Raw genomic sequence first — 13,551 nt, forward strand, 5'->3', positions numbered from 1 at the left:
CCCTGAATGAACGAGGTACAGAGCCTCTAATTAGCCCTGAACCGGGTCATTTAGGGAAATTGTTAATTTAGGGAATTCATTTAGGGAATTGTTAATTCAGGGAATGAATGAATGAATGAATGAATGAATGAATGAATGAATGAATGAATGAATGAACAGGGATTAATTTTCCCCCAGCAGAGCTCACAGCTGTCACTGGAGTTATTCCCAAGGGTGGGAATCCCATCCACATCCAAGGATTTGGGAATCCAAGGATTTCCCCTCCCTGTCCCCTGCAGGCAGCAGGGAAAGGGATCCTGGGTCATTCCAGGCTGGATCACCCAAAGGGGATGGATGATCCCTGCAGGGAAAAATGGGATCAAAATGGGAAAATTTGGGTCAGAAAAGGGATCAGAGGGGTCTGTGCAGGGAAAAATGGGATCAAAATGGGAAAACCAGGATAAAAATGTGAGAAAAGGGACTAAAAGGGGATCAGAGGGGTCTGTGCAAGGAAAAATGGGATCAAAATGTGAAAATTGGGATCAGAGGGGTCTGTGCAGGGAAAAATGGGATCAGAAATGGGATCAGAAGGGTCTGTGCAGGAAAAATGGGATAAAAATGGGAAAATTGGGATAAGAGGGGTCTGTGCAGGGAAAAATGGGATCAAAATGGGAAAGTTGAGATCAGAAATGGGATCAGAGGGGTCTGTGTAGGGAAAAATGGGATCAAAATGTGAAAATTGGGATCAGAGGGGTCCCTGCAGGGAAAATTTGGATCAGAAATGGGATCAGAAGGGTCTGTGCAGGAAAAATGGGATAAAAATGGGAAAATTGGGATCAGAGGGGTCTGTGCAGGAAAAAATGGCACAAAAAGGGATCAGAGGGGCTCCAGAGCACGGAATTCCCAGCTGGAATGATTCCCACTCCACAGTTATCCTATTTCCTTTCCCCCTGACTGGATCCCCCGGAGGAAATCCAGGAAAATCAGGGAATGCCACCTGGGAGAGGCTGAAATTCCACCTGGGCCACGCCAAGAAAACTCACAGAAAAGAGGAGCTCGCGACAATTCCTATTTACAGCAGTGCCTGGAATTAAATTAACGCGGGGATTTGGGGGGAGGTAGAAGAGCAGGAGAATTCCTCCGAGGCTGTGGGGTTTGTCCCGGGTTTTCCCGGGGTTTTCCCGGGGTTTTCCAGGGTTTCCTGGCTCTGTCAGTTGTAGGACAGGTACTGGATGAGCCGAGGGGGGATCTGGAGCTTGGAGATCTCGTGCAGGCCCCGGCGGCCGGCGGCTCTGCGCACCGACACCCGGCACAGCTGCAGCAGGCTCAGCGGCGTCTCTGGGGGCAAAAATGGGGAAAATGGGGTCAGAAATGGGGTCAGAAATGGGAATGTGGGATCAGAAATGGGGTCAGAAATGGGAATGTGGGGTTAGAAATGGGGTCAGAGATGCGAATATGGGATCAGAGATGTTGTGCAGGCCCTGCTGGCCAGTGGCCCTGCGCACCGACACCTGGCACAGCTGCAGCAGGCTCAGCGCTGGGGGGAAATGGGAAAAATGGGATCGGAAATGGGAATATGGGATCAGGAATGGGGTCAGAAAGGGGAATGTGGGATCAGAAATGGGAATGTGGGATCAGAAATGGGGTCAGAAATGGGAATATGGGATCAGGAATGGGGTCAGAAATGGGAATATGGGATCAGGAATGGGGTCAGAAATGGGAATATGGGATCAGGAATGGGGTCAGAAATGGGAATGTGGGATCAGAAATGGGAATGTGGGATCAGAAATGGGGTCAGAAATGGGAATGTGGGATCAGAAATGGGAATGTGGGATCAGAAATGGGGTCAGAAATGGGAATATGGGATCAGGAATGGGGTCAGAAATGGGAATGTGGGATCAGAAATGGGGTCAGAAATGGGAATATGGGATCAGGAATGGGGTCAGAAATGGGAATGTGGGATCAGGAATGGGGTCAGAAATGGGAATATGGGATCAGAAATGGGAATGTGGGATCAGGAATGGGGTCAGAAATGGGAATGTGGGATCAGAAATGGGGTCAGAAATGGGAATATGGGATCAGAAATGGGAATATGGGATCAGGAATGGGGTCAGAAATGGGAATGTGGGATCAGGAATGGGGTCAGAAATGGGAATATGGGATCAGGAATGGGGTCAGAAACAGGATCAGAAATGGGAATATGGGATCAGGAATGGGGTCAGAAATGGGAATGTGGGATCAGAAATGGGATCAGAAATGGGAATGTGGGACCAGAAATGGGAATGTGGGATCAGAAATGGGGTCAGAAATGGGAATATGGGATCAGGAATGGGGTCAGAAATGGGAATATGGGATCAGGAATGGGGTCAGAAATGGGAATATGGGATCAGGAATGGGGTCAGAAATGGGAATGTGGGATCAGAAATGGGGTCAGAAATGGGAATATGGGATCAGGAATGGGGTCAGAAATGGGAATGTGGGATCAGGAATGGGATCAGAAATGGGAATATGGGATCAGGAATGGGGTCAGAAACAGGATCAGAAATGGGAATGTGGGATCAGGAATGGGGTCAGAAATGGGAATATGGGATCAGGAATGGGGTCAGAAATGGGAATGTGGGATCAGAAATGGGATCAGAAACAGGATCAGAAATGGGAATGTGGGATCAGAAATGGGGTCAGAAATGGGAATATGGGATCAGGAATGGGGTCAGAAATGGGAATGTGGGATCAGGAATGGGGTCAGAAATGGGAATGTGGGATCAGGAATGGGGTCAGAAATGGGAATGTGGGATCAGAAATGGGATAAAAACGGGATCAGAAATGGGAAAATAAGATCAGGAATATGAACATGGGATCAGAAATGGGATAAAAATGGGATCAGAAATGGGATCAGAAACAGGATCAGAAATGGGATAAGAAATGGGAACATGGGATTGGAAAGGGAAACATGGGATCAGAAACGGGATCAGAAACGGGATCAGAAATGGTAATATGGGATCTGAAATGGGATCAGAAACAGGAGAAATGGGAACATGGGACAAAAATGGGATCCGAAAGGGGATTTGATGGCCAAATTCCCAAGAAAAAGGGGATTTTTGATGGCCAAAATCCCAGGACAAAGGGGATTTGATGGCCAAATTCCCAATGAAAAGGGGATTTGATGGCTGAATTTCCAGGACAAAGGTGATTAGATGTCCGAATTGCCAAGCAAAAGGGCATTCCCGCACTCACTCTCATAGAACTCGAAGCACTTGGCCGCGGGGCTGCTGCTCCAGGTGTAGTCCGAGGGTTTCTTGCCCCGGTTGTCCCGGGCGTAGATGTTGCCCCCAAACTCCACCAGCAGCTCCACCAGGTCCACGTTCCTCACCTTGGCCGCGTGGTGCAGCGCCGTCTCGTGCAGCTTGGCCGCGTTCACGTTGGCTCCTGGGGGATGTTCCGGGGGGGAACGGGATGAATACGGGCAGGGAAAGGAAAGACGGGGGGGAAAAGGGGATTTAACCAGGGAAAGGGAGATTGAGGCAGGGAAAGGTGGATTTAGCCAGAGAAAAGGGATCAGAAATGGGAACGGGAGTGGGACCAGAAGAGTCTGTGCAGGGAATAATTGGATCAGGAATAGGATCAGGAATGGGATCAGGAACGGGACCAGGAATGGGATCAGGAATGGGACCAGGAATGGGATCAGCAATGGGATCAGCAATGGGATTAGGAATGGCATCAGAAATGGGACCAGAGGGGTCTGTGCAGGATAAAACAGGATCAGGAATGGGATCAGGAACGGGACCAGGAATGGGATCAGCAATGGGATTAGGAATGGCATCAGGAATGGGACCAGAGGGGTCTGTGCAGGGAAAAACAGGATCAGGAATGGATCAGGAATGGGATCAGGAACGGGACCAGGAATGGGATCAGGAACGGGATCAGCAATGGGATCAGCAATGGGATTAGGAATGGCATCAGAAATGGGACCAGAGGGGTCTGTGCAGGGAAAAACAGGATCAGGAATGGGATGAGGAATGGATCAGGAATGGGATCAGGAATGGGATCAGAGGGTTCTTTTTGGGGAAGAACAGGATCAAGAATGGCATCAGGAATGGGACCAGACATGGGACCAGAAATGGGATCACAGGGTTCTGTGCAGGGAAGAACGGGATCAGGAATAGCATCAGGAATGGGACCAGAGGGGTCTGTGCAGGGAATAATTGGATCAGGAATAGCATCAGGAATGGGATCAGAAATGGGACCAGAGGGGTCTGTGCAGGGAAAAACAGGATCAGGAATGGGATAAGGAATGGATCAAGAATGGGATCAGGAATGGGACCAGAAATGGGATCACAGGGTTCTGTGCAGGGAAGAACGGGATCAGGAATAGCATCAGGAATGGGACCAGAGGGGTCTGTGCAGGGAAGAACGGGATCAGGAATGGGATCAAGAATGGCATCAGGAATGGAATCGGCAATGGGATCAGCAATGGGATCAGGAATGGGACCAGCAATGGATCAGAGGGGTGTGTACAGGGAGAACAGGACCAGCAATGGGATCAGCAATGGGATCAGCAATGGGATCAGCAATGGGATCAGCAATGGGACCAGCAATGGAGCAGAGCTGTGTGAGCAGGAGCCGCTCCCCAGGGCATTCCCGAGTCTCTCCGGGCGGATCGGGGCCGTACCTGCCTGCAGCAGCAGCTTGGCACAGTCCAGGTGCTCCCGGGCACAGGCCACGTGCAGGGGGGTCCCGAAGTGGCAGTCGTGGGCCTCCAGGTTGGCACCCACCTCGATCAGGAGCTGCACGCACTCGGGGCTGCCTGCCACGGGAAACACGGGAAATCCAATGGAAACGGGAATGGCCAACGGGAACTGGGAATGGGCACTGGGAACCGGGAATGGCCAACGGGAACTGGGAATGGGCACTGGGAACAGGGAATGGGCACTGGGAACCAGGAATGGCCAACGGGAACTGGGAATGGGCACTGGGAACAGGGAATGGCCAACGGGAACTGGGAATGGCCAAGGCAACTGGGAATGGGCACTGGGAACAGGGAATGGCCAACGGGAACTGGGAATGGCCAACGGGAACTGGGAATGGCCAACGGGAACTGGGAATGGGCACTGGGAACAGGGAATGGCCAACGGGAACCGGGAATGGCCAACGGGAACTGGGAATGGCCAACGGGAACCGGGAATGGCCAACGGGAACTGGGAATGGCAATGGAAACTGGGAATGGCCAATGGGAACCGGGAATGGGCACTGGGAACCGGGAATGGGCACTGGGAACTGGGAATGGCCAACGGGAACAGGGAATGGGCACTGGGAACTGGGAATGGCCAATCGGAACTGGGAATGGGCACTGGGAACCGGGAATGGGCAATGGGAACTGGGAATGGCCAACGGGAACTGGGAATGGCCAATGGAAACCGGGAATGGCCAATGGAAACTGGGAATGGCCAACGGGAACTGGGAATGGCCAATGGAAACTGGGAATGGGCAATGGAAACTGGGAATGGGCACTGGGAACCGGGAATGGCCAATGGAAACTGGGAATGGCCAACAGGAACTGGGAATGGCCAATGGAAACCGGGAATGGCCAATGGAAACTGGGAATGGCCAACGGGAACTGGGAATGGCCAATGGAAACCGGGAATGGCCAATGGAAACTGGGAATGGCCAACGGGAACTGGGAATGGCCAATGGAAACCGGGAATGGCCAATGGAAACTGGGAATGGGCACTGGGAACAGGGAATGGGCACTGGGAACCGGGAATGGCCAACGGGAACTGGGAATGGGCACTGGGAACAGGGAATGGCCAACGGGAACTGGGAATGGCCAACGGGAACTGGGAATGGGCACTGGGAACAGGGAATGGCCAACGGGAACCGGGAATGGCCAACGGGAACTGGGAATGGCAATGGAAACTGGGAATGGCCAATGGGAACCGGGAATGGGCACTGGGAACCGGGAATGGGCACTGGGAACCGGGAATGGCCAACGGGAACAGGGAATGGGCACTGGGAACTGGGAATGGCCAATCGGAACTGGGAATGGGCACTGGGAACCGGGAATGGGCACTGGGAACCGGGAATGGCCAACGGGAACTGGGAATGGGCACTGGGAACCGGGAATGGGCAATGGGAACTGGGAATGGCCAACGGGAACTGGGAATGGCCAATGGAAACTGGGAATGGGCAATGGAAACTGGGAATGGGCACTGGGAACCGGGAATGGCCAACGGGAACTGGGAATGGGCACTGGGAACCGGGAATGGCCAATGGAAACTGGGAATGGCCAACAGGAACTGGGAATGGCCAATGGAAACCGGGAATGGCCAATGGAAACTGGGAATGGCCAACGGGAACTGGGAATGGCCAATGGAAACTGGGAATGGGCAATGGAAACTGGGAATGGCCAACGGGAACTGGGAATTCACCACACTGAAAACTGGGAATTCCTGCTGAAAACCAGGAATTCCTGCTGGAAACTAGGAATTTCCAATGAAAACTGGAAACCAGCCTGGAATAACCCTGGAATGACCCTGCAATGGCCCAGGAATGGCCCTTGAATGACCCTGGAATTAATGACCCTGGAATTGCCCTTGAATGGCACTGGAATGGCCCTTGAATGACCCTGGAATTCTCCTGCAATGGCCCAAGAACAGCCCTGGAATTGCCCTGGAATGACCCTGAAATGACCCAGGAATGGCCCTGGAATTCCCCTGGAATGGCTCTGGAATGGCCAGGAACTGCCCTGGAATTCTCCTGGAATGACCTTGGAATTGACCTGAAATGACCCTGGAATTCTCCTGCCCTGGAATGACCTTGGAATTGCCCTGGAATAACCCTGAAATGACCCTGGAATGAGCCTGGAATTGCCCTCGAATGACCCTGGAACTAATGATGCTGGAATTCTCCTGAAATGACCCAGGAATTGCCCTGGAATGGCCATGGATTTTCCCAGGAATTGCCCTGGAATAACCCTGGAATAACCCTCGAATGACGCAGGAATTGCCCTGAAATGACCCTGGAATTCTCCTGCCCTGGAATGACCTTGGAATTGCCCTGGAATAACCCTGAAATTACCCTGGAATTGCCTTGGAACTGCCGTGGAATGGCCCTGGAATGACCCACAAATTGCCCCGGAATGACCCTGGAATGCCCCCGGCACTGCCCTGGGATAACCCCGGAATCGGCCCCGGAACGCCCCCGCAATGCCAGCCCCGAATGCCCCGAATGCCCCGGTCACCGTTCATGCAGGCCTCGTGCAGGGGCGAGGCCGTGTACAGCGGCGGGTTCACCTTGGCGCCGTGCGACAGCAGCACCCGCACGCACTCGATGCTGCCCGAGGCGCACGCGTCGCACAGCGGCGTGCTGCCGTCGATGTTCCGCGCGTCCACCTAACGGGGGAAACGGGGCGAAAACGGGTTAGAAACAGGGAAAACAGGGGAAAACGGGTTAAAAATAGGGGAAAACGGGTTAGAAACAGGGGAAAAACAGGAAAACGGGTTAAAAATAGGGGAAAACAGGGGAAAAACAGGTTAAAAACAGGGGGAAATGGGAAAAACAGGGAAAACAGGGGAAAACGGGTTAGAAACAGGGAAAACAGGGGAAAAACAGGTTAAAAATAGGGGAAAACGGGTTAGAAACGGGGAAAACGGGAAAACGGGTTAGAAACAGGGAAAACAGGAAAAACAGGTTAAAAATAGGGGAAAACGGGTTAAAAATAGGGGAAAACGGGAAAAACAGGTTAAAAATAGGGGAAAATGGGTTAGAAACAGGGGAAAAACGGGAAAACGGGGAAAACAGGTTAAAAATAGGGGAAAACGGGTTAGAAACAGGGGAAAAATGGGAAAACGGGAAAAACAGGTTAAAAACGGGGGAAATGGGAAAAACGGAAAGACGGGAAAAACATGTTAAAAATGGGGAAAACGGGAAAACGGGTTAGAAACAGGGAAAACGGGAAAAACAGGTTAAAAATAGGGGAAAACGGGTTAGAAACAGGGAAAAACAGGGGAAAATGGGAAAAACAGGGAAAGACGGGAAAAACAGGTTAAAAACGGGAAAAACAGGTTAGAAACAGGGAAAACAGGAAAAACAGGTTAAAAATAGGGGAAAACGGGTTAGAAACAGGGGAAAAACGGGAAAACGGGTTAAAAATAGGGGAAAACAGGGGAAAAACAGGTTAAAAACAGGGGGAAATGGGAAAAACGGGGAAAGACGGGAAAAACAGGTTAAAAACAGGGAAAAACGGGTTAGAAACAGGGAAAAAGCAGGGGAAAAACAGGTTAAAAATAGGGGAAAACGGGTTAGAAACAGGGGAAAAACGGGAAAACGGGTTAAAAATAGGGGAAAACGGGTTAGAAACAGGGAAAAACAGGGGAAAATGGGAAAAACAGGGAAAGACGGGAAAAACAGGTTAAAAACGGGAAAAACAGGTTAGAAACGGAAAACAGGAAAAACAGGTTAAAAATAGGGGAAAACGGGAAAACAGGGGAAAACGGGTTAAAAACAGGAAAACGGGTTAAAAACAGGGGAAAATGGGTTAAAAACAGGGAAAAGCAGGGGAAAAACAGACTAAAACCAGGGGAAAATGGGAAAAACAGGGAAAGACAGGGGAAAAACAGGTTAAAAACAGGGAAAAATAGGGGAAAACAGGTTAAAAACGGGGAAAAATGGGTTAAAAACAGGGAAAAACGGGAAAAACAGGCTAAAAACAGGGGAAAATGGGAAAAACAGGTTAAAAACAGGGAAAAAATAGGGGAAAACAGGTTAAAAATAGGGAAAAACGGGTTAAAAACAGGGAAAAACAGGGAAAAACAGGGGAAAAACAGGTTAAAAACAGGGGAAAATGGGAATAACAGGGAAAGACGGGAAAAACAGGTTAAAAACAGGGAAAAAATAGGGGAAAACAGGTTAAAAATAGGGAAAAACGGGAAAAACAGGTTAAAAACAGGTTAAAAACAGGGGAAAACAGGGGAAAAAGGGAAAAACGGGAAAAAGGTTAAAAATTAGGAAAAACAGGGGGAAACAGGTTAAAAATAGGGGAAAGGTTAAAAACAGGTTAAAAACAGGGAAACAGGGAAAAACAGGTTAAAAACAGGGAAAACGGGTTAAAAACGGGGAAAAAACAGGGGAAAACAGGTTAAAAACAAGGGAAAAACAGGTTAAAAACAGGGGAAAACAGGGGAGAAACAGGGAAAACAGGTTAAAAATAGGGGGAAAACGGAGGAAAACAGGTTAAAAACAAACAGAGAAAACCAGGGGAAAACAGGTTAAAAAGTAGGGAAAAGTAGGGGAAAGGCAAGTTAAAAGTAGGGGAAAAGCAGGTTCAAAGTAGGGAAAAGTGGGTTGAAAGCAGGTTAGAAGCAGTTTAAAAGTAGGGAAAAACAGGTTAAAAGCAGGTTAAAAGTAAGGAAAAGCAGGGAAAAGCAGGTTAAAAGTAAGGAAAAGCAGGTTAAAAGTGGGTTAAAAGCGAAAAGCAAGGGAAAGCAGGTTAAAAGTAAGGAAAAACAAGTGAAAAGCAGGGAAAAGCAGGTTAAAAGTAGGACAAAAGCAGGTTAAAAACAGGTTAAAAGTAGGGAAAAGCAGGTTAAAAGTAAGAAAAAGCAGGTTAGAAGTAGGAAAAAGTAGGGAAAAGAAGGTTAAAAGCAGGGAAAAGCAGGAAAAACAGGTTAAAAGCAGGTTAAAAGTAGGGAGAAGTGGGTTGAAAGCAGGTTAGAAGCAGTTTAAAAGTGGGGAAAAGCAGGTTAAAAGCAGGTGAAAAGCAGGGGAAAGTAGGGGAAAAGCAGGTTAAAAGGAGGTTAAAAGCAGGGAAAAGGAGGTTAAAAGCAGGGAAAAGGAGGTTAAAAGTAAGGAAAAGCAGGTTAAAAGTAGGGAAAAGCAGGTTAAAAGTAAGGAAAAACAGGGGAAAGCAGGTTAAAAGGACGTTAAAAGTAGGGGAAAGCAGGGAAAATCGGGGAAAAGCAAGTTAAAAGAAGGGGAAAGCAGGTTAAAAGCAGGGCTGTGCCCTCCTGGCAGGGACTTGTGCAGAGCCACAAGGGCCCCTGAGCCTCCTTTGCTCCAGGCTCAGCCCCTGCCCAGCTCCCTCAGCCCCTCCTGGTTCTCCAGACCCTTCCCAGCTCCCTCAACCCCTCCTGGTTCTCCAGACCCTTCCCAGCTCCCCCAGCCCCTCCAGACCCTTCCCAGCTCCCTCAGCCCCTCCTGGTTCTCCAGGCCCTTCCCAGCTCCCCCAGCCCCTCCAGCCCATTCCCAGCCCCTCAGGCAGCTCCCAGCACCCCCAGTGCCGTTCCCAGCGGGACCAGGGGCAGGACCAGAGCAGTCCCACCTGTGCCCCCGCCTCCAGCAGCAGCTGCACGCACTGGGCCTGCCCGCGCAGGCTGGCCTCGTGCAGGGGTGTGATGGAGTCGTAGGTGACGGCGTTGACGCAGGCCCCGCTCTCGATCAGCTGCCGCAGCTGCGCGATCTCCCCGCGGCGCGCGGCCTCGTGCACCGGCGTCCGGTCTGCCCAGAAACCTGCGAAATGGGGGGAGATTTTAGTAAATTCCTTTTTTTTTTTTTTTTTTTTTTTTTTTTTTTTTTTTTTTTTAGGGGGAAAAAAATGTGAAATTGTATTTTTGGTCATTTCTGTTCCGCGGTGACTTCACTCCGTAATGTAAAAATCCGCCCTGGCCTTGGTCGCTGCGGGGATGGAAAAATCCATGCTGGTCTTGTGGAAATTAACGGTCTGGGAGAAAATATTCACTAGGGAAAAATAGCAATTTTGGAGAATATACCAGTTTGGGAGAAAATATCCATTTGAGAGAAAATATCCATTTGGGAGAATGCATCAGTTTGGGTGAATATACCAATTTGGGAGAAGATACCAATTTGGGAGAAAATATCCAAATGGGGAAAAAATACCCATTTGGGAGGATATACCAGTTTGGGAGAAAATTACCAGTTTGGGAGAAAATATCCATTTGGGAGAAAACAGCAATTTTGGAGAAAATACCAGTCTGGGAGAAAATATCCATTTGGGAGAAAATATCAGTTTAGGGGAAAATACCAATTTGGGAGAAAATATTCATTTGGGAGAATATATCAGTTTTGGAGAAAATAGCAATTTTGGAGAAACCCAATTTTGCCCCTGCAGGAGGATGAAATTCCCTAAATCCATTTTGGTTTGGAATGATGGAGCTGGAAAATCCATGGCAGTAATTCCATATAAACTACAATTGTTGCATCCTGCCCAGTGAGAATAGAAGGATTTTTCATATATGGATTTTTCATCATGTATGTGTTTCTCCTGAAAATTCAAATTTTGGAGAAAATATCCATGGAGATCTGGATTCCTGGAGGAGCATGGGAAAAGAGCTGGGATCAAGCTAAAACTCAGCCCAACTCAAAAATCCCTTCCCAAACTTCGGATTCCTGCAGGAACAAGGAGAGCTGGGATGAAGGATAAACTCGGCCTAACCCAAAAATCCCATCCCAAAAGTCCATGGAGCTTGCAAAAAGAAGTTCCCACCTCCAAGACCTCAGCTCAGCAGCCAGCACGGGGCAATTCCAGCTCATGTGGCACCATGAGGTGACAATGTCACCTGCAGCCATGGGTGGCATCTTGGCAATGAGGAATTCCTGCCTGGGCTGGCATTGCCACAGCAGCTGGGGCTGCCCCTGATCCCTGCAGTGCCCAAGGCCAGGCTGGAGCAGCCTGGGATGGTGGCATTGGAATGGGATGGGCTTGAAGGGCCCTTCCCACCCAAACCATTCTGGGATTTGGGACACTCAGAATCCATCCCCAGGGGTTTTTATGGAAGTTGGGGATGGCAAAGGGAAGGGAGACCCTTCCTGGAGTGCTGAGATTGCCAGTGAAGCCCCCAGAGCCCAAAATCCCTTCCTAGAGAGGAGTCGGGGTGGGGATGGATCCAATGCCAGGCTGGGAGAGCTGGGAATGGAGGGAATTCCCTGGAGAGGGAGCCTGGGGTGGGATTTTGGGAAGGGATTCCCAGAGCAGCTGGGGCTGCCCCTGATCCCTGCAATGGCCAAGGTTGGACGCTGGGGCTGGAGCAGCCTGGGACGGTGGGAGGTGTCCCTGCCCCGGGAATCGGGACACGAGCCCCGGGGGTGACCCGGGAGCAGCCGCTGGGATTTGGGCACCGCGGCTCCAAGGTGGGAACATCCCGATCCCACAGCCCCACAACACCGCACGCGGGGATTTAGGGAGGAACAAGGATCGTTCCCCGGAATTAGGGAAGAACAGGGATCGTTCCCCGGGAATTGGGGAGGTGGAACAAGGATCGTTCCCCGGGAATTCGGGAAGAACAGGGATCGTTCCCCGGGAATTAGGGAGGTGGAACAAGGATCGTTCCCCGGGAATTAGGGAAGAACAGGGATCGTTCCCCGGGAATTAGGGAGGTGGAACAAGGATCGTTCCCCGGGAATTAGGGAGGAGCAAGGATCGTTGCCGTGTCCTGACGCTGTCCCGAGCATCCTCTCATCCCTTTCCTTGCCAGAGGCCACTCGCTGCCCAAACCGCCCTGCAACCCCCAGAGCCCATCCTGTACCCCCAAACCCCTCTTTAACACCTCAAATCACATCCTGCACCCCAAAATCGTCCTGCAGCCCCCAAAACCGTCCCGCAATCCCCAAAACCCATCCTTAAACCCGCAGAGCACTCTGTAACACCCAAAATCACACTGTAACCACCAAACCCACCCCGCGATCCCCAAACCCACCCCGCAACCCCCGCACCCGCCGCCCCGCGCAGCTCCCGCCTATTCCCGGCCGGCCCCGCTCCCAGCCCCGTTCCCGCCGCTGCCCGCGGTGTGCCCGGCCCGGCCCGCTGCCCACGCACCGATGTCGCCCCTCAGGGAGCCGCTGCCGCCGGGGCTCTCCATGGCCCGGCCCCGCGGAGCCGCCGCTGCGGCCTCGTCGCGAGCCGGGGCCTGAGGGGCTGCAGGGCCCGCCGCGGAGCACGCCGGGAGTTGTAGTGCGGGAACGGGCCGCCATGGGGGAATGGGCTGGGGAAATATGGGAACTGGGATGGGAACGGGGTATTGGGGGCACTGGGATGGGGAACGGGGGGACTGGGGGGACTGGGATGGGGAACAGGAGGTACTGGGATGGGAGAACAGGGTATTGGGGGCACTGGGATGGGGAACGGGGGACTGGGATGGGGAATGGGGGACTGGGATGGGAACGGGGGGACTGAGGGAACTGGGATGGGAGAACAGGGTATTGGGGGCACTGGGATGGGGAACGGGGGGACTGGGATGGGGAACAGGAGGCACTGGGATGGAGAACAGGGGACTGGGATGGGGAACAGGAGGCACTGGGATGGAGAACAGGGGACTGGGATGGGGAACAGGAGGTACTGGGATGGAGAACAGGGGACTGGGATGGGGAACAGGAGGTACTGGGATGGAGAACAGGGGACTGGGATGGGGAACAGGAGGCACTGGGATGGAGAACAGGGGACTGGGATGGGGAACAGGAGGCACTGGGATGGAGAACAGGGGACTGGGATGGGGAACGGGGGGACTGAGGGAACTGGGATGGGGAATAGGGGACTGGAGGCACTGGGATGGGGGAACGGGGGAC

The 13,551-nt window shown here is 51.6% G+C and overlaps 1 protein-coding gene across 1 annotated transcript; it reads right to left on the minus strand.

Moving 5' to 3' along the window:
* Window positions 1–393: 393 nt before the first annotated feature.
* Window positions 394–12,848, minus strand: ASB13 (ankyrin repeat and SOCS box containing 13). Its single transcript, XM_058805827.1, has 6 exons — window positions 12,806–12,848; window positions 10,295–10,482; window positions 7,217–7,367; window positions 4,649–4,783; window positions 3,214–3,405; window positions 394–1,317 (listed from the first exon to the last, which is right to left on the minus strand). Exons 1-6 carry the CDS (start codon window positions 12,846–12,848, stop codon window positions 1,190–1,192), a joined length of 837 nt encoding a protein of 278 aa, XP_058661810.1. The 3' UTR covers window positions 394–1,189.
* Window positions 12,849–13,551: the final 703 nt, after the last annotated feature.

This window comes from Ammospiza caudacuta, chromosome 5, assembly GCF_027887145.1.
Source record: "Ammospiza caudacuta isolate bAmmCau1 chromosome 5, bAmmCau1.pri, whole genome shotgun sequence".
NCBI lineage: Eukaryota > Metazoa > Chordata > Aves > Passeriformes > Passerellidae > Ammospiza > Ammospiza caudacuta.

Bases quoted from the DNA above. Each gene is read 5' to 3' on its own strand.
- ASB13 (XM_058805827.1), bottom strand. From the start codon at position 12,848: ATGGAGAGCCCCGGCGGCAGCGGCTCCCTGAGGGGCGACATCG. The intron at 3,406-4,648 runs GTACGGCCCCGA...AACATCCCCCAG, and splicing joins CAAGCTGCTGCTGCAGGCAG to GAGCCAACGTGAACGCGGCC. The intron at 1,318-3,213 runs GTGAGTGCGGGA...TTTTGCCCCCAG, and splicing joins GTGCTTCGAGTTCTATGAGA to AGACGCCGCTGAGCCTGCTG.